Source organism: Xenopus laevis, chromosome 2S (assembly GCF_017654675.1).
Source record: "Xenopus laevis strain J_2021 chromosome 2S, Xenopus_laevis_v10.1, whole genome shotgun sequence".
Classification (NCBI taxonomy): domain Eukaryota; kingdom Metazoa; phylum Chordata; class Amphibia; order Anura; family Pipidae; genus Xenopus; species Xenopus laevis.
In genome coordinates, this window is record NC_054374.1 from 15,367,581 (window position 1) to 15,386,948 (window position 19,368).

The 19,368-nt window shown below is 39.0% G+C and overlaps 1 protein-coding gene across 2 annotated transcripts in view; it reads right to left on the reverse strand.

Annotated features, from left to right (window-relative positions):
* LOC108709213 (enteropeptidase) overlaps positions 1–19,368 on the reverse strand; it is a 163,199-nt gene that overhangs the window by 34,309 nt on the left and 109,522 nt on the right. For both annotated transcript variants that reach the window (XM_041583376.1, XM_018248858.2), the window contains exons 18-19: positions 17,073–17,183; positions 15,045–15,171 (exon numbers count right to left, since the gene is read on the reverse strand). In XM_041583376.1, the coding sequence (XP_041439310.1) occupies positions 15,045–15,171; positions 17,073–17,183 (238 nt within the window). The remainder of the gene's footprint in view (positions 1–15,044; positions 15,172–17,072; positions 17,184–19,368) is intronic.

Sequence of the window (19,368 nt, forward strand, 5' to 3'; positions counted from 1 at the left end):
GAATAGTCGAATTGGCGAATATTCACCAGACGAATAGGCGCTCGATCTAATATTGGCTCGAAGGATTTTCATTCGATCGATTGCCTTTTTATTCCATCAAAAACTTGGAAAACAAGCCTATGGGACTTTCCCATAGGCTTTTAAAGCAATTCGGTAGGTTTTAGGTGGCAAAGTAGGCAGTCGAAGTATTTTTAAAAGAGACAGTACTTCGACTATCGAATGGGCGAATAGTCGCAGCGTTTTTGCGCTCGATCCAGTACTTCGACTATCGAATGGGCGAATAGTCGCAGTGTTTTTGCGCTCGATCTATTCGAATCATTCGAATCAATCATTCTATTCGAATTTACGCCAATTCGATAGTCGAGGAGCAGAAAAAACTACTCGAAATTCGAAGTTTTTTTACTTTGAATCCTTCATCCTTGGTGAAATGGCCCCGTAGTATCCTATTCGATGGTCGAAGTATCCAAAAAAATTACTTCGAATTTCAAATTTTTTTACTTCAAAAATTCCCTCAAATTCACTACCACCCTTGATAAATCTGCCCCTAACTAAAAGTGATAAAAAATGGTTAGAAAAGTGTGTTGCCATGCTCAGTATACAACTACAGGCCTCCTTAATGACTGGCAAGGCATCACTATGTCAAGAAAAAATATATATAAACCATACACAACTAAATTATAGTGGGGAACTTAAGCCATAGAGGGTGACACTTCCTCAGATAAAGCATTTATCAGCAAAACCTTACTTGTTGATTACCCCTATGGCTGATAATAAATGTTGTTGTGTGCAGGTCTTTATTTTTTATATCTTTCTTCTATAATAAATAAGAGGCATGAACAGATATTTAAAATATTCTTCTGTCAACTGACTCTTTGGGGCATTTTTCATTTTTGAAGTTTATATTTTTTGAAGAGTTTTTCCTGGCTGACACCAGGGCCCCCTTCAAACATTTAAACTCCCCCCACCACACATGTGTGCACCACATCGTGCCACACCATGTTGCTCTAATCTACATACAGTATCTTCTTACCAGGGAGCAGCCAATCAGGGGAGCAGGCCTTGGCTGGCCGGGGCCAAAGAGGGCAGGGTCCCATCAGGCTTTTTCCTGATGTCCCCTTGGAATTTTCTCTTGGAATAAATTCTCTGAAATAATTCCCCTGTGTATTTTCTCCATGCAATTGTAGTGGGTAAAACTATTTTTGTAACCAGAAATGACAGGACAGTCATTTTAAAGTGGGCTCATGTCTATGGCATTATCTGATCTCTTTTGTCTTTATTAAGGTCCAGGGCAGGTGCAGCTGGAATCCCATCTAAAGTGGTGAGTTTAAGTGATTAATATGAACTTTCAGTATAATGTAGACAGCAGTATTCTACGACAATTTGCAGTCAGTCTATATATTTTATTTTGTTGTTTAAAAATATATATATATTTAATAGAAGCTCTACACAAAACAAACAAAAGACACCCTAGGTTGTGCTATCTAGGTAGCGAAGGTTTAATTACCCCAGTTAGAATACAAGATCAATAGCAATTAAAACCAAAGAACAGCAATAAAAAATAAGTATAACAATAAAACCGAACCCTTATAGTCAGTCAATGACCCCAACAAACAATAGCATTTTTGAGTTGAAGGCTGTAAATAAGCTTAAGGTGAAAACCAGTTATAGTAAAAGTTGCTTCGATTCGTTCCATCTATAACATACTGAAAAGTATCCTCTTTAATGATATAGCTTTCACATTGCATGAATAGTTTACAAAAGGGGTCATTTATGTCTGGTACCAGAGTTTGGTTGTGCAAAGTCCCCTGGACAAACCCATTCATTAAAGGGGACCTGTCACTCCAAGAAATAATTCCACATCCTATTTTATGATGTCAGTCAGGCAAAATAAACTTCACATACACTATATAAATTATTGAAATCTTGTTTATCTTAGTCTTGGACTTCACCATTAAATCAAGCGAGCAGCTGCCATTTTGTGGACACTGTTAGTAAGGCATGCTTTGCATAATGCCAACATCTTTGGGCCAGAATGGGCCACCCCATGCCCATGCACTGGCTACACAATTAGATGGTGACGAGGTAAGAAGAATGTGTGGAGTACAGGGATGTCTACAAAGTGCAGAATGGAAAGAGAAAATAATTGCCTGCCCCGCCTCTAGGCCTAAGGCATTAAGAAGGGGCAAGCAATAAATGATTGACAGCTGAGACTTTTAAACAAGTTTATAACATACACGGGTGTTTTAATAAAAAAAATAATTTGGGTTTCATATTTAATTTGAAAAGGAATTCTATTATACAGCTTTTTATGTCTGGATGACAGGTCCACTTTAAAGGTACATGCATCATTTATAGTTGTGCACCGTATAGTTGTGCTTGGTGCTGATCAGCCCTTCCCATCTCCCTTTCCGAATCGAGGTAAATTGAAGCTGTTGATGCCAGGGGATGCTGGAGCTGCTGCCACCTCTTGACCAGGCAATAGCTCCAGGGTTCCCTCAGTGTCCTACGTCTGTAGAGTCAGTGCATTTGTATCCAATGAATTGAACACACACGTCTCCCACCGAACAGACCAAAAATGCCACCAACTGGATTTCAAAAGTATTCAACACAGTTGCATCTGAGGTATGTCAAAGTGCAGTTGCATTGGGCACAACTTCGTCATGCACAAGCCCTCAACAAGCGCAACCACAATGTAATTTTTGGAAAAATTATGCATTATTTGAAAAAAACATGGCAGTTGCACTCCAAATTGCATTCGCAGTAGAAAACAATCGTATGTTTAAGAAACAGGTTCGATCCACCATGTTTTTTCACTTTGCATTCTGCTCTTCAAATTGGAGTGCAGGAGCTTGGGTATCCCACAATGAATATGCACTGCCTGTGTGCCATTGTATTCATGGGGATTGGCTAGGGGGATGCATTTAAGCCCCCTGCCTGCTGAGAGTCAAGGAGCGCTGGTGGGCGCAGACTGCAATATGGCTCTGGAAAAGACAGGGATATCTTGCACCCATCAGTTGTGCTCCAGACCCTGGGGTGGATTTTAATACGACACCAGGCAGAAGTGCTGCTCTCTGGATAATAAGTTAGCGACATGCTTTTGCACCCCTTAGTGCGCTTACACTTCTCGATGATCATTTTGTAAGTGACCCCTAAAGGCTGCCATACAGTTTCTGTGGCCCCACTGCCAATTCCTATAAGTGAATACAGACTTTATCTGCCAGTTACAGCCCACTCCCTCTCTCTGTCTCATTGAAGTAACTCCCTATACAACATTCATTCTAACTTATTTCATTAGTATTGGCAGAGAGAAATGCATCCCAACAGTGCGTCTAATTCGTTTGACAATACCTCCAACAAAAGATACCCAAACTGCTACAATAATCACTTAATCTATCCATAGCCTGATCCATGCAAAATGTCCCAGTTCACATGGGAACAAAAAGTAAAGCAATATGACAAGAATTATCAGGGAATTGAAGCAAGAGAAAAATACGCTGCTGGCCCTGCAGAGAGGGGAAGGTTTCCGCAGTAAACCTTTGGCTAATAAAATTGAGATTTATTTTTATTGCAGACATGCCACTCAGTTGGGAGGAGGTCACGCTAAAATGTATGTTTATATAGCGGATGGAATTACATTAATTCCCAGGATTAGCTTCAGGTACTTGAGATTCTGCCAGAATAGACGGCATTGTTACAGTATTACAGAATAAATCACAATACATCGGCACATTGTTGTGTTACTTGTTCATATTTATCCAACATAAGTATCACCAGCTCTTGGTTATTAACGATGGCAAATATTGTTGATACAAACCCTATCAGATCCCATACCTGTATAACCATATTTCTATATTGCACTATAAACTGTGGATGAAGCTTTGTGTTGGTGCAGTGATAACTTCTGGTAGGTGTTTGGTGTAGTGAAACTGCAGTATACAAACAATCAGGCATATTGAGGCAGGGGGATTGGTGAGGGGGCCAGGGGGAGGCATGTAGCGGTAGCATCCTCCCACCCTCTAATTGATCCATAACTTCAGGGGGGAGGTAGGACGAGACATCTATATGCCTATATGCCCACCCTTATCAGTGCAGTAATGTCTAATGCAGTCAGCACTGTCTTCATGGGGTAAACTGCACCCATGACATCTGCACAGGGTCTCTGTGTCTAAAAAAATTGCCTATGGGTTACAACAAAAGGGCACATTTTTTTGAGGACCAGTGTTTAAACTTAATCGGGCGCAAAAAACCCAACTTTGTGGATTAGACATTGAACTATATGATTAGACATTGTATATTCTCATGTATGGTGTGCCCCTAGGACCACCTCGCAGTCACCCCACGTCCTACTGGCTTCGCTTGCACAGACACTCCCCACCTGTATGAACTCTCCTCCTCACCGCAACCACTGCCCTTTTCTGATCCTTTCCACTGAGGACTGGGCAGGCGGGAGATTCAAAAAACTGATCTTCCCCAGTCCGCCCACTGCTGCCCTAGGCCTTGACCTTTGTGGCCTGCCCACAAAGGCAGGCCTTTGTGTTCTATTCAGGGAGGACCTAGGGGTGGACAGGGCCCATCTGAAAATCTGAACTAGGCCCATCACTCCAGTCTCCTCTGGCACACTGCACCGCCACTAACCTCCCCCCCAGCTAAGGCTCACCCCTCTGGCACACCACCCCAAAGTCCTCCCATCCCAATTATTCAGCACAATGATTACCACCACCCATTACTTTCCCATGTATTTGCCTCTACCCCCCTCCCTTGCACTGCACCCTGCAATGTGTCTAGACCAAAAGTACCAATGTGCCTAGACCAAAAGGGCCCAACAGGCCCAGGGGCTCAGTTTTCTCCTACTCCCCAGTGGGCTACTCTGACCCTGGGCATGTCAAAGCATGAATACAAGTAACTATCCGACATATTGTCTATATACATCTCACGCTGACAGTAATGTTGATGCTGGAGCAACCCTGCATTTATTTCCACAGTTTTAGCTGCTGCTGACCTCATTTTAAAATCATAGGAAAGCATTGCAAGCTGAAAGCAGGATAAAGTCCCTGTCAGTAAGTGTCATTAGTACCTCAGCTTTAATACAACAACATTCATCTTATGGAATACAATGCACAGGTGTGTCCCAGTGAATGAGGGAAGCATGCAATGCTGGGAGGCCGGGCTCCTATTTGTGGGGTTACATCAATCACAATGTCTTTCCCTGTGGTCCTCCAGATGTTGCTGCACTACAGATTCCAACAACCACCAACAGCCTTCTCAAATGTTGCAGGTAAGTGTGAATTATATTCTATTGCTTAACATTTACAGTTTTATCTATGTTTCCCTTCCCAATGGGGCACCTTGGATGCTGAGAGCCCTGAGCAAATCCTCACCCCCCCCCCGTCCTCCCATCCAAATATTGGCCTTGGATGTGTTTCTCTTTAGCTGCAGTTTCATAAAATATACCACCCCATCAACTGCTGATGAATTATGTACTACCATACTGCAGGCAGAGCCAAGCAAAAGACTTTGTGATATAGGATGAAGGGAAATGGGAGCTACATGGTCTCACTAGAGTCAAATCCGGTTTCTGTTCTTTTTGTTTCTGGTGTAATGGCTAGAGCCAGATATGAAATTCTGCTGTGCTTTTAAAACATTAATACAAAAGCTGAGTGCCTGCCAAAAGAAGACCGTCAGAATGACAGGCAGTTTAAAGTAAGCCCTGTAGCTAATCTCTTGCACATCATTTGCACAGACATACACCTCCGAGCAAAACATTAGTATTAAAGACAGGCTTGCTCTTTTCAAGGGAAGATTAAAATGTAATATGTATATCCGCTAAGTGCCCGAGATATGAATTTAAAATACATGAATCATGTAACAGACATATGATGAACCTAAAAATTCAGCACTTACACTGGTACAAGCAGCACCTTGTAATTGCATTTGTAATTTCCCACATTAAATAAAATAGTTTATTTTTTGCTTTTACGTCTAGTTGCATAACGTAAAAACATTATACACGATTCTGTGCTTGAATATACAGCCAGCAAAGACTCATGCAACTCCTTCAGGCAGTTACTGCCTCAACCATTGAGTTTTTATCTATGTGATTAAAAGAAAACTAAAGCTTAACTGAAGAAGTAGCTAGAATTGTTGTACATTATGGGGCAGATTTATCAAGGGTCGAATTTAGAATTAAAAAAAACGTTGAAATTCGAATGAAAAAACCAACTGAAATTTATTTAAAAAATCTAAAGTTTTTTTTTCGGGTGAATAGGCAGTTTTCGTTTGAATTCGAATCTAAGGATTTGCCCCAAAAAAGATTTTTCAAAGTCCACCAAATGACTCCAAATAGGTTCTAGGAAGTCCCGCACAGGCTAAAACAGCTATTCGGCAGGTTTTAGATGTGAAAAGTCAAAGTTTTAAAAAGCGTACATGATAGAAGTTTTTCAAAAATTAATCGAATTTGGACTATTCCCTAGTCAAAGTACACAAAAATTAGCTCGAAATTCAAATTTTTTTAATTTGAATTTTCACTTCAACCTTTGATAAATCTGCCCCTATGTTTTGTGCTTCTGTACCAGCCCAAGGCAACCACAGCCCTTTAGCAGTAAAGATCTGTGTCTCAAAGATGCCCCAGTAGCTCCCCATCTTCTTTTCTGCTGATTCACTGCACATGCTCTGTACTGCTGTCACTTACTGAGCTTAGGGACCCACTCATAATATACAGTACACATAGAATAGAAATGTCACAATATAAGGCTGACTAGTAATTAATACAGATAATTACTACATGGCAGCACAGAAACCAGTGCAATTAGCATCAGAATTTAATAATCAGCAAACCTGTAGCATCAGAAAATGAGGGGAACCTCATTTTCTGCTGGATAATTAGTGACAACCCCTAAGCTTAGCTTCTTAACAGCTGCTCAGCAGGGGCGGAACTACCGGGGGAGCAGCCAGGGCCCGCACCCCCTCAGGGCCCCCCGACAGTCCGTGCCGCATATTCCTGGCCAGTTCCGGGTGTACGGAGGGGGCGGGTGGCCCAGCAGCGCATCCTGCGCCATGGCCCGCCCCCCTCTAGTTCCGTTTCTGCTGCTCAGAGCCCACTGAGAATGTGAGTGTCACAGACCCCTGTGACAAGTCTGAAGTCCTGGTTCATTGCTGCTATTGACAAGCTGAAACTTTAGGCTGGTGCAATAAGTTCTGTATATAAAATATGGCAATTCTAGCCATATTCATTTTTAGGCTTTAGTTCTACTTTAAAGACATCTTAAATAGAAAGCAATTGCTAAATGTCTTTATTTCTGGTGAACAATCTAAAAACAACTGAACTAAAAAAAAAGTGCTGGCGAAATATATTTTCCCAACATAACTGCTTGAACTGAGAGCTCTTTCCTGGTGCCGGTGGCCTAGCGCTGACGGGGCCCCTTTTTTAAGAAAAAAAAAAGTACTGTTATCCCCAACCGGAGGGCGGACTCTATTAGCCCTCACCTTCGGCTGGGTATAATATATCTTGCCAACAGGTGCCCTTTAAGATTTCTTAGTGATGGGCAAATTTATTCGCCAGGCGCAAATTTGCGGCGAATTTGCGCGATTCGCTGCCAGTCAATAAATGCGCGAAACGCCCGTGAAAATTCGCGGCAAAAATTCGCCGGCGTCAAAAAAAAAAAAATTCGAAAAAAACGGTCGCCTGCGTCAAAAACGGGCGCCAGCGTCAAAAACGAGACGCCGACGCCATTTTGCGAATTTCGCGCGAAATTCGCTAATTTTTCGGCAAAGCGAAACGGCGCAAATTCGCCCATCACTGGTTGCAGGTAAAATTTAGTCCCTTTGTAAATTGTATAATGAAGCAATAGAATTCTTAATAAATCAGATGAGAATTTAGAGTAGGACTGGCCAGATATGGGATGCTTTTGACGTAGTTGGCCATCTTAAATATATTGCAATATATATGGACAAACAATCCCTGTTTTGTTTAAAGGGTAAGGCATTTTTCAGTAGCAGTATGCACAAAATGTCGCTGTCTTAAATATATTGATAATGGGTTGAGTGCAGAGGAATCTTGTATTTGTCTATATGTATTTTGTGGTCACAGCCTCATTGCACCCCCGCCTAATGGTTTTAAAAAATAGTGGTGAGCACAACTTTCCCTTGTTTGTTATAGTTTATACAGGAGCAGTGACCAGCTCCATGTTGTAGCTCCCACCCTTCCCAACTATAGTCAGGTGATCCCACTGGTGTCTAATAAAAGGGCAGCCAAGTTTGGGAGTTTTACTTTGAAAGCAGCAAGTAAGTTGCAGGTAAAACTTAGTCCCTTTGTAAAATGTATAATGAAGCAATAGAATTCTTAATGAATCAGATAAAATTAAGCATAGGACTGGCCAGATATGGGATGACTGTGACGTAGTTGGCCAGCTTAAATATATTGCAATATATGGACAAACAATCCCTGTTTTGTTTAAAGGGTAAGGCATTTTTCAGTAGCAGTATGCACAAAATGTGTCTGTCTTAAATATATTGATAATGGGTTGAGTGCAGAGGACTCTTGTATTTGTCTACAATTGCCCCCGGATTATGTATGTGTATGTGTCAAGAAGCATTTGTTGCAATAAAAGGCAAGGGAAAGTTGTGCTCACCACTAGTTTTTAAAATCATTAGGCGGGGGTGCAATGAGGGTGTGACCACAAAATACATATAGACAAATACAAGATTCCTCTGCACTCAACCCATTATCAATATATTTAAGACAGAGACATTTTGTGCATACTGCTACTGAAAAATGCCTTACCCTTTAAACAAAACAGGGATTGTTTGTCCATATATTGCAATATATTTAAGCTGGCCAACTACGTCAAAGTCATCCCATATCTGGCCAGTCCTATGCTCAATTTTCATTTGATTCATTAAGAATTCTATGGTTTCATTATACATTTTATAAAAGGGACGAATGCAATAAAAGGCAAACCATTTTGTTGTCAGACAGCCATGCTCATCTAATGTATTTCCGATCTCCGGATCACCTAATGCTCATTAAATCATTTATAATGGCTTCACTTTGTTGTCGATTTTGAAAGAAAAAAGCCCATGAGAATTTTGTTAAGAAACACTCACAGAATTTTGAGAACAAATTAGGAAATAATCTGGCTTTTAGTGTTTATAAAGGAGAAAAAAAAAGAAAGAGTGAGTAACGGAAACTGTGAAACAGATATTCTGGATATTGACATGTTTTCCTTTAGCTTTGTTTCCTATTGACAGCTCTTCTGTTAATCATTCCTGTGAGGTGAGATATTTAAATGTCCAGTAAAATTCTTATTTCCTTTTTTCACCCTATGCTGGTTATTTACTTTCTGCATGAAAAGATCTGCTGTGTTTTCTCTATCCAACTTTTGGCTTTTGTTTCCTACTTTGCCCAAGAGTATCAGGATCTCTTTTCTACAGGGTGATAACATTAACGACAGCATATGTCTAGGATTCGGGACTGTATAAAATCCACGAAAAAACCTGCATCGGCCAGTTTCTGTAATTCGTTGACTTTAACAGGGTATTTTAAAAAATAACATTTTGGTCAATTACTATTCTGGAACCCCCCAAGAAAATCCTTTTGTTAATCCTGCTATATTTTCCTTTAGTATTTTATATATAGGAGTTATAAGAATAAACATAGAATATACCGGAATAGAATATATATGGCCGGCACTAGAAAATAGATGGAAGGATCGGCAGAAACAATGTTTTAGTTAATAACCTTCTGATTATAATTTCTGCATGTCCTTGGCTTCATATAGAAAGTAGCAAAGAGGATCATCCCACTACTTTCCTTAGAAGTATCATTCAAATACTTAATCATAGGCTAAGTACTCACGCTTCCCACAGCATATTTAAAACACGATAGAGCCAATCAATGTTAAGTATACTTCAGTGTCATAAACGAGGCAACATGGAACACCCCAATTGGTATCTCTTAATATTGAGTATAGGTTAATAGACAGGTTAGACGCCATCTAGGTACTCTGTATTGAAGTTCATTCAAAACAACAAAAACTTTATGAAAACATAACAATAATGTTACGAACAAATTTCTAGGGAGTAGAAAAGCTGTACTGAATTAGAGTGATAAGCTGTCTAGACCATGTTAACTCCGTTTAAAAGGACAGGTTATATACTTGAAAAAGGTCATCTCAGTTTGAAAGGGCCAGGTTAAATGTTTCTAAATGGGGGGAGACAAATACACCTCAAGAGGAGTGATTTCATCAAGCCTCGGTACAAATGTGAAGCCAAATAAAACATTTTAGTCCATTAAATTTCAGCTACACTCTTATGCAGGTAACCTATAATAAATACTTTCCTTTCAAAGCAAATTAAAAGAAACTATATGGTATTAAATATCCTCATCAGCCATGGCGCAAAATAAATAATTACCTTGGTGAATAAACAGTTGTTGTTATCAAATAATCCCTCTTTTATCCTGACTTACTCCTGTGGATTCTCTTCCTGTTGAGACCTTTCCTGGACTTGACTGTCACTTCCTTCACATGCTCTAAACCTCATGTGTTTGCATTTTAACTCTGTTCTCCCTGCCTTGACCGTAGTCCTGTCTGACCTCGACTCTCCTTAAATCCCTGGTTCTACATTTTCTAGACCTTGCCAGCCTCTACAGCCTCTCCTCATTTGTGGCCTTCCTGATCCAATTTTGGACAAGATTGATGTCACTGTAAGCGGGTTAATAATTTAGTTTCCTCTGCTTTACTACAGCACTGCCTGACATCTTATCTATGTAAATCTAATTACTGATTGGTTTCTATGGGGGGGGCAAGAGGGTAAATAGTTACCACGTTATCAAGACAGGCTAAAAATAAGCAAAGACAGATAAAAAGGGTAAAAACTATTAGCCTCAGATTCACAAATTTTATCTGAGTTTTGCATAGAGATTTCAAAGTCAATGCATAAAACTTTACCTTGCTACATATTCCTTCAACTAGTAGAAAATGTTTTGGTAGAACAAAGATTTCCATTTTAGAATGTTTAGAATAGAGCCAAAGCTTGATATTTCAAATTATTCAAGCCTATTTCTAAGTTTGAGTAAGAAAGTAATTAGCAGCAAGAACAAAATAGTCTAGATGCAACATGAATTTTTATACAAGGGAATGAAAAGTCGAATGGAAGAAAAGCTCTTCAGAGATCTCCTTTATAATTAAACATGGGAAATCAAATATCCAGAACATTGTTCTAATTGTCATTTTCAGATTTTTGGTTAGGCATATGGCCTGTGACCCTGACATCTGAAAGTCAGAAAATTGCCTTGTTAGAGAAATATGCAGCTTGGGTACTGTAAGAAAATACCATGTGTTCCATCTGTAAGAACTATAAATACTCATGTCATACACACAATTAATTCTAAATGTACATCAGCCTGCTTTATAAATAAACTATGCTCTATTCAATTATTAAATTATGCTCCATCTTTACAAATAGCTTTCTGATATACACGTGTCTTCTCTAGATTACTGCAGGTTCTGATTTCACTTATAAAAAATGTACATAGATGTAATGATTGAATGATCATGATAGATTTTTATTAATATTGAACAGTAAACAAGCTCAACACTGGCTTAGTAGGTACTTTAATTGCATTCAATCGAAAACAGTTGAAGGAATGTATGCTCAGTAAAGCAATATCAATACCTTTCTAAGCATATTAAAGGGGAACTCTGGCTTCCAAACCAAAATTTGATAAAGAGGCCCAAATAACCCAGAAACCCCTTATATGCCCATCACAGATACCCTTTTCTTCAAAAAGTATGACTAAGGGGCCCATTTACTTAGCTCAAGTGAAGGAATAGAATAAAAAAAACTTTGAATTTCGAATGTTTTTTTGGCTACTTCGACCATCGAATGGGCTACTTTGACTACAACTTCAACTTAGAATCAAATGATTTGAGCTAAAAATCGTTCGAAGTACTCTCTCTTTAAAAAAAACTTCGACCCCCTAGTTCACCACCTAAAATCTACCGAAGTCAATGTTAGCCTATGGGGAAGGTCCCTATAGGCTTTGCTATCTTTTGTTTGGTCGAAGAAAAATCGTTTGATCGATGGATTAAAATCCTTCGAATTGAACGTTTCGAAGGATTTAATTGTTCGATCGAACGAATTGCGTTAAACCCTTTGACTTCGATCGAGGGTTAATTAACTGAAATCCAGCTGTTTAACAGTTCTTCTCTTTCTGCATCATTTGAAAGCCTGGCAGGGAAGGAGGGACTAAACACTGATGTTAACATTTTTTATACCATGTTAGCCCATTGAGAAAATGATAAGGTAGAACGTTTCATATGAAGCATAACAAAAGTGGTGTAAAGGTGATACCTTTATTGGCTATCAAAGATGATAATCACATCCAGCTTTCAGAACATTGTAGTTCCTTCTTCAAAGCTGATTACAATGAAGCTATGTTGGCACTGACATATATACAGAACAGATTTCAGAACAGATTCGGTTGTAGCGTAAGGCATGGCTGTAGATGACTTACCGTATATACTCGTGTATAAGCCGACCCGTGTATAAGCCGAGGTACCTAATTTTACCTACAAAAACTGGGAAAACTTATTGACTCGCGTATAAGCCTAGGGTGAGAAATGCAGCAGCTACTGGTAAAATGTCACCTAGCGCAGAAGCGCAAGCAGCATCGGGCAAACCTAGTCCCTGTGCATGTAAGAGCACACAAGCGCTGGCTTCCCAGGCTTTTATAGTCATGAACCTCTGGGATATAACATATCCTTATATTTTATAACAGGGGGTACATTATAGGCACACTAAATAATAAATGCTGAACTTAAAAAGGGAAGTTCCTACATTTGAATGGGGAGAGACAGTATCCACACAAGGCCCTTTTTAACTCTTTCCTCTAACCATTTGCTTCCATATCTTTCCCTTCCTCTCTCTGCACCAGTCACAGTGCCTTTAAACTGTAAGACAAAAGTTAGTTTTGCATCCGTTTTCTTTCCCCTGTTTCTTGCCTCCGTTTCTATCAAAGCCAATTTTCTGTCCACCTCTCCTCTCACAGCCCGACTTCTGAAAGTCCGTTCTCTCCACCTCTCCCACCCCTACTGTCACAGCCGTCTTTCTCTCTCCCCCTCCTCTCTGAATCATTTCACTCACAGCTCGATCTCTGAAAGCCGCTTCTCTCCACCTTCCCCTTTTTCTCACAGTTGCTGACAGGCTGACAGGCTGCTTTCTCCCTCTCTGCACTGCTGGATCTTGTTTCCTTTGAGGCAAGCAAAGATTAACAGCCGGCATAACATCGCATGTTCGTCAAGCTCTGCACGTCACTTCCGCCTACTACACTGCCACAGGGTCCTAGCGCCGGGTCCCTTAGTCTTGAAACCCCTGTGCGCACCCAGTGACTCGCGTATAAGCCGAGGTAGACTTTTTCAGCACATTTTAAGTGCTGAAAAACTCGGCTTATACACGAGTATATACGGTATGCTACAACTAAATCTGTTCTGACACCTCAGAAAAGGAATCAGCACCTTGAAACTCTCAGAAAAGACTTCATTGACAGAGGCTACAACCCAAGGGACATAGACCACAACATGCACAGAACCGCCAAGGTCTCTAGAAACCAACTACTAAAATACAAACAAAAAGAGAAACAGATTGGGTACCACTTGTTACAAGCTACAACCCACAGCTAAAGGCCCTTAGAAAAATAGCCAGAGAGTTACAAGGCACACTACAAAAAGATCCTGATCCTGATCCACCTCTTCTGGCATTAAGGCAACCTCCAAACCTAAGGAAACTCATTATAAGAAGTTCACTTTCAGGACCCACACACAATGAGACCCACCCATGTGGAAGAAAGAGATGTAAGACATGCCCACACTTCCTTAGGGAAGCTAGGCTTAGGGAACTGTTCCAAATCATTAAAAATCATGAAAAGTCTGCATATTTTTTAAATTATGTATATTGCAAAGTTACTTGAAATTATGTTTACTTTTCAAAAAGCTTAAGTTATGTTTTTGTGGAGTTCCCCTTTAAGAAGTAAACTACCGCATCAGATTTAACAGGTAATTGAAAGACTTTCAGGGAAGGGACAAATTGGTTAGATATCTATTGGGCAGGTTGAAAAATCCCAGGTGAAGACCATATTGGAATTTTGATGTGGTTCTCTCCTGACAGGCTAGCATAGGTTGATTTGGCCCAGAGATTTTGGCCAAATCAGTCAAAGATCCCCTCTTTAAGTGTATGCAGTATGGAGTTGACACTAGTATGGGGAGATTGTGGATATGAAATTTTAATAAGCAACATCCATGAATATAAAGCTTGGAATGAAGATTTATTTTATTAGTGTGTATTACATTCTAAATCAGATTAATAATCTCTTATTAGTAATAAATAGTAACATATTGTAATTATTTGTATCTTGTTGAATAGTGATGGGCGAATACATTCGCCAGGTGCGAATTTTCGAAGAATTTCCACGTTTCGCCTCCAGTGAATAAATTTGTGAAACTGCAGCAAAAATTTGCTGGCGAAAAATCCACTGCGTCAAAAAAATTGTGCATGCGTCAGAATAGTCGTGCGCGTCAAAATTATTTGGACGCCCATTGACTTTAATGCATTTGGACAAAATATGTGGCCATATACAAATTGGCGTGGGCGTCTAAATTGACTCGCATCAAAATTATCGTGACGTCCATTGACTTCAATGCTTTTCAAAAAATTTTTGCAGTTTTGCGAATTTCACAGTAAATTCTGGAATTTTCAGAGAAGAGAAACAGGACAAATTCGCCCATCACTATTTTTGACATACAGTACAAGGCATCCCTGTGGACCCTCCCATTGAGTACTCCATACTGTACAGTATGCCACTTTAACACTGAAGCCTTTCCTGTAATGAATGCATCAAGCCATGCATCAAGCTTCAAGCTGTATAAGTTCATATCAAACCAATGTAAATATGTTCCTAATGAATGCATGTTTTATCTCGCTATCAGTACAGAGAGCAAACGTATTGGTACACCCATTAATCTAGGCAAGAGGGGAGTTGATTTACTTACCCTAGTCCTAACCGATGGCATATGTCATTAGAAATGTCCACTTTCCAGTGGTCTGCACATGCTGTATGCCATTCACTTTGCACCTTGAATTGAACCAACCCACTGGTGCTGCTATTGAAGAGACGCACTAGAAGTAAAATCAAATGTGGATTTAGATTTCAATCATAATAATGGCTGCATAATGATGTTAAGATTTTACACAAGTGGATGTAAAAGAATGGTAGAAAGTGCACAGGGTTTGACAAAGGAGAGAAAAGGGAAGGCTTAGGATGTAATTCATAATATGGTAGTAGGAGAAAATGAAACAAGGGAAATTTGTGCTCACCAATAATCCATATACAGTAAGAGCCCTCTACACTCAATATATTTAAGACATTGAGACATTTTATACCTTAAGCTACTAAAAATGCCTTACCATTTAAACAAAACAGGATTGTTTGTCAATATATTGCACTTTATTTAAGCTGCTCAACTACTTCAATGTCATCCATGTCATTATACATTTAACACAGGGACTTTTCAAGGTTAAACCTCCCAAACATGGTTGACCTTTTATTGGCCACCACTGGAATCACGTGACTATAGCTGGAAAGGGTGGGAGCTACAACATGGACCTAGTGACTGCTCCTGTATAAACTATAACAGGCAAAGCTGTGCTCACCAATAATTTTTAGACATTAAGCGGGGGCGCAATGAGGCTGTGACCACAAAATTCATACAAACAAATACAAGCTTAAGACACAAAGGGGCACATTTACTTAGTTTGAGTGAAGGAATAGAATAAAAAAAACTTTGAATTTTGAATGATTTATATGGCTACTTCGACCATCGAATTGGCTACTTCGACCTTTGACTACGACTTCGAATCGAACGATTCAAACTAAAAATCGTTCGACTATTCGACCATTCGATAGTCAAAGTACTGTCTCTTTAAAAAAAACTTCGATCTCCTACTTCGCCACCTAAAACCTACCAAACCTCAATGTTAGCCTACGGGGAAGGTCCCCATAGGCTTTCTAAGCTTTTTTTGGTCGTAGAAAAATTGTTCGATCGATGAATTAAAATCCTTCGAATCAAATGATTCGAAGGATTTAATCATTCGATCGAACGATTTTTCATTCGATCGTTCGATCAAACTAATTGCGGTAAATTAAGAGAATAAGAAAGTCTGGAGAGTCTTTGCAAAAGTGTGTAGTTTTATTTATCGCACTACATGTTTCGGACCCATCTGGTCCTTCCTCTGGTGCATAATTGCGGTAAATCTACCTTCGGCAGTCGAATATCGAGGTTTAATTAACCCTCGATATTCGACCCTATGTAAATCTGCCCCAAAGTGTCTTCTAATTTGATTTTCGAGATTCATCATACTCTGACCCTTTAAAAACTCAAATTTGACTATTTTCCACCTAAACCTGCCGAAATGCTCTTTTAGTCAATGGGAGATGTCCTGGGATCAATTGTGAGTTGTTTGCAGCCTTCCTGACATTCAAGATTTTTTTTTGGAGAAAAAATTTGAATCAAGTTTTAGAAACCTGAATCAAATTTGATTTGACTTTGATTTGAGTTTTCGAGTTGATCCTATTCACCCGGGTTAAATAAATGATATATTTTTTAATATATAATTTATACAGGTTTAGGTTTCGACTGGTCGAATTTCAAGTTCATGGGAGTTTTTAAAAACTCACATGAATTCAAAATTCGACAAAATTCGATAAATGTGCCTCTTAGTGATGAGTGAATCTTTCCCATTTTGTCAAAAAATTTGCAAAACAGATTAAAGTCTATGGGCTACATTTTTGTTGCAACAATTTTTTTGTAGAAAAATGCATTAGAATCTATGGACAACTATTGCAACATGTAACATTTTCAATTAGCCCATGGGGAATTTTTGGCGCTGTTCCGTGAAACTTTACAATACCGGCGAAACACAGAAATTCACAGAGAAACCATACACGGCAAAAATATTTGCTCATCACTATTCACATTGCATTCTGTTTAAGTTAAGCCATTTACCATGTAAAGTCTTACCACAATGTCTTTCATCTGAGCCATCATTACAATTGCTGTGTTTATCACAAACAGAGGTATTTGGTATGCATTCTCCGCTGCCACATTGAAAAGATGTTGAATTGCATGGTTCTGTGAACATATCAAGAACAAAGTTAGCAAATACATAGAAGAATAATAAAAAGATAGCAAATAAAACAGTAACAAATAAGAATGAGGGTGCCTCTCACAGATGCATTATAAAAGGATTATTGTTATTTCCAGTCATTTCACTGAAAAATACACCCATTTATCAACAGTCTCGTTTTAGTAGTCTGAAACCCTAAAGTCTGAAACCCTAAAAAAACTGCAACAGAATCAATGCATTCCCCGTTGACTTCTCTGAGATGACGACTACTTTTACTTGATGAAGTTTTGTATTAGAGTTTTTCATGCTTTATAAATGTTAAAGTTTTAGAGAAATATAAAAATGTGATATTTGGAGAAAAAATACAATTCATGAAACATTTTTTAATTGCTTAATGTTATTAGGCCCCTAAGGAATACAGCTTAGAAAATGGATGTAGACATAACTTCCGAGGATAGACTAATATTGCCATTTAGAGTATCTTTGCCTACATGTACCGTTTCTCTGATATTTATTGATGTGCAGGTAATAAGAGTATTTATTGAAACAAATATTCCAAAAGCATCAAAGATGCAGGCCATGTTATACACATATAAAAGGGCCTCGGAGATCTGCTCTAATGACTTGTTTAAGCACTAGGTGCTCATATCTTGAAAAACTTCACAGTTGGCACTGGAGTTGCAGCATCACATTCACATTATAGCAGCTCCTCTATGACTCATTAATTGGCTGCTGTGTTTCATTTTGTCTGCCACAACAGAGAAGAACTTTCACTAAATCACAAGAAAGAATATTATCAAAGAAACAAGCCAATGCACAAAGGTGCTAAGGTGTTTGGGCTTAATTGCAAAGGGGGAGTTGGTACGTAAAAGAAAAGCTCATCAGTACGAGTGGAAAAAGCACCAGCACATAGCATTGCTGCCATAAACAAAATCATTTTATACAGCACTTGACAAGACCTGAAGTACTGCTTACTGTTTCCCACACTCTCTTGCATTTACCAGAAAACATATTTGTTTCCAATAAATTGAATTGCCAGAAAAACTAGATGTGGCCCTGGGAAAAACAAAATTTTATATGTAAACATCTTACTTTTCCATCAGTAAATTATAATTCACAAAAGTAGATTCCCCCCCAACCCCATTTAAACATTAAAATAAAAATAGTCCAAGGTTGAAATTAAATAAGATATGAATTAAACACACAAACAATCTTAATCCGATCCAGTGAAAGTGTTGAAAGATGAATATAATGCTAATAATGTGATGACTCTGATGATATCAGAAAGCTTGTCTCAACGTGGAAGCCAGTCTTGACCACAACTGGAAGTGACGGACAATGTGAAAATACTGTATAATATTTTATTGCATGGCAACTGTCCAATTAATTCAAAGAGAGAAATATCATGATTTTACTCCTCGGGGATTTGAGACTTGTTTACCAACTCAGCTCTTGACTTACGGGAATAAATTGCTGATTTAGAAAAGGGCTGGTCTGGCCAATTTGAAAGAGGTTGAAAAAGGCAACACTTGCTTGTGCATCACCTATAGCATGGGATAATGCCATAACATGTATTAGTTTAAAGTTGGTTTTGTGCTGAACCAGAAGAAAGGATGGTGTTTTTCCATATTGGAGTCACCATCACAACCTCCACTTTTTAGACGTGAGAACATTTAGTTTTTCCTTACCAGAAATTCTATTTAGTGAAGAAAACTTCCATGTGTGAGAAATGCTTCACTCAAAGTTAGAGCTTGTTAGAACTGTGTAAGTGCATTTTTCCCTGATAATTTGGTCACTGGAGGGCACCTGTCAGGCAAGTCAGAGGATGGTGTTACCTTATTAGAGCATTAATGCCTGCTTGTATCGATTATAAATACAGAAAGAAAACCTTATTGTGCAATACAGTACTGGGTTTCTAAATATTTCTGGGGAAAATAAAGTAAATATAGGGTGTAGTGTTCTTTTAAAGTGACACTATCATGAATTTATGCCTAAGACAATGTGCAATGTTTAATTAAAAGATTTTTTTAGATTTTGAAAAAATTATAGTTACAGTACAGCTCTGTTATGGTCAAATTATATTGATCTTCACAACAGAACAGTTGGACAATGCTAGCCAGCTATCCCTTCTGAGACCAGCAACTTACAGTATCTGCCATGCATGGGTCCTCTTCAACTTCTTTATTGTCA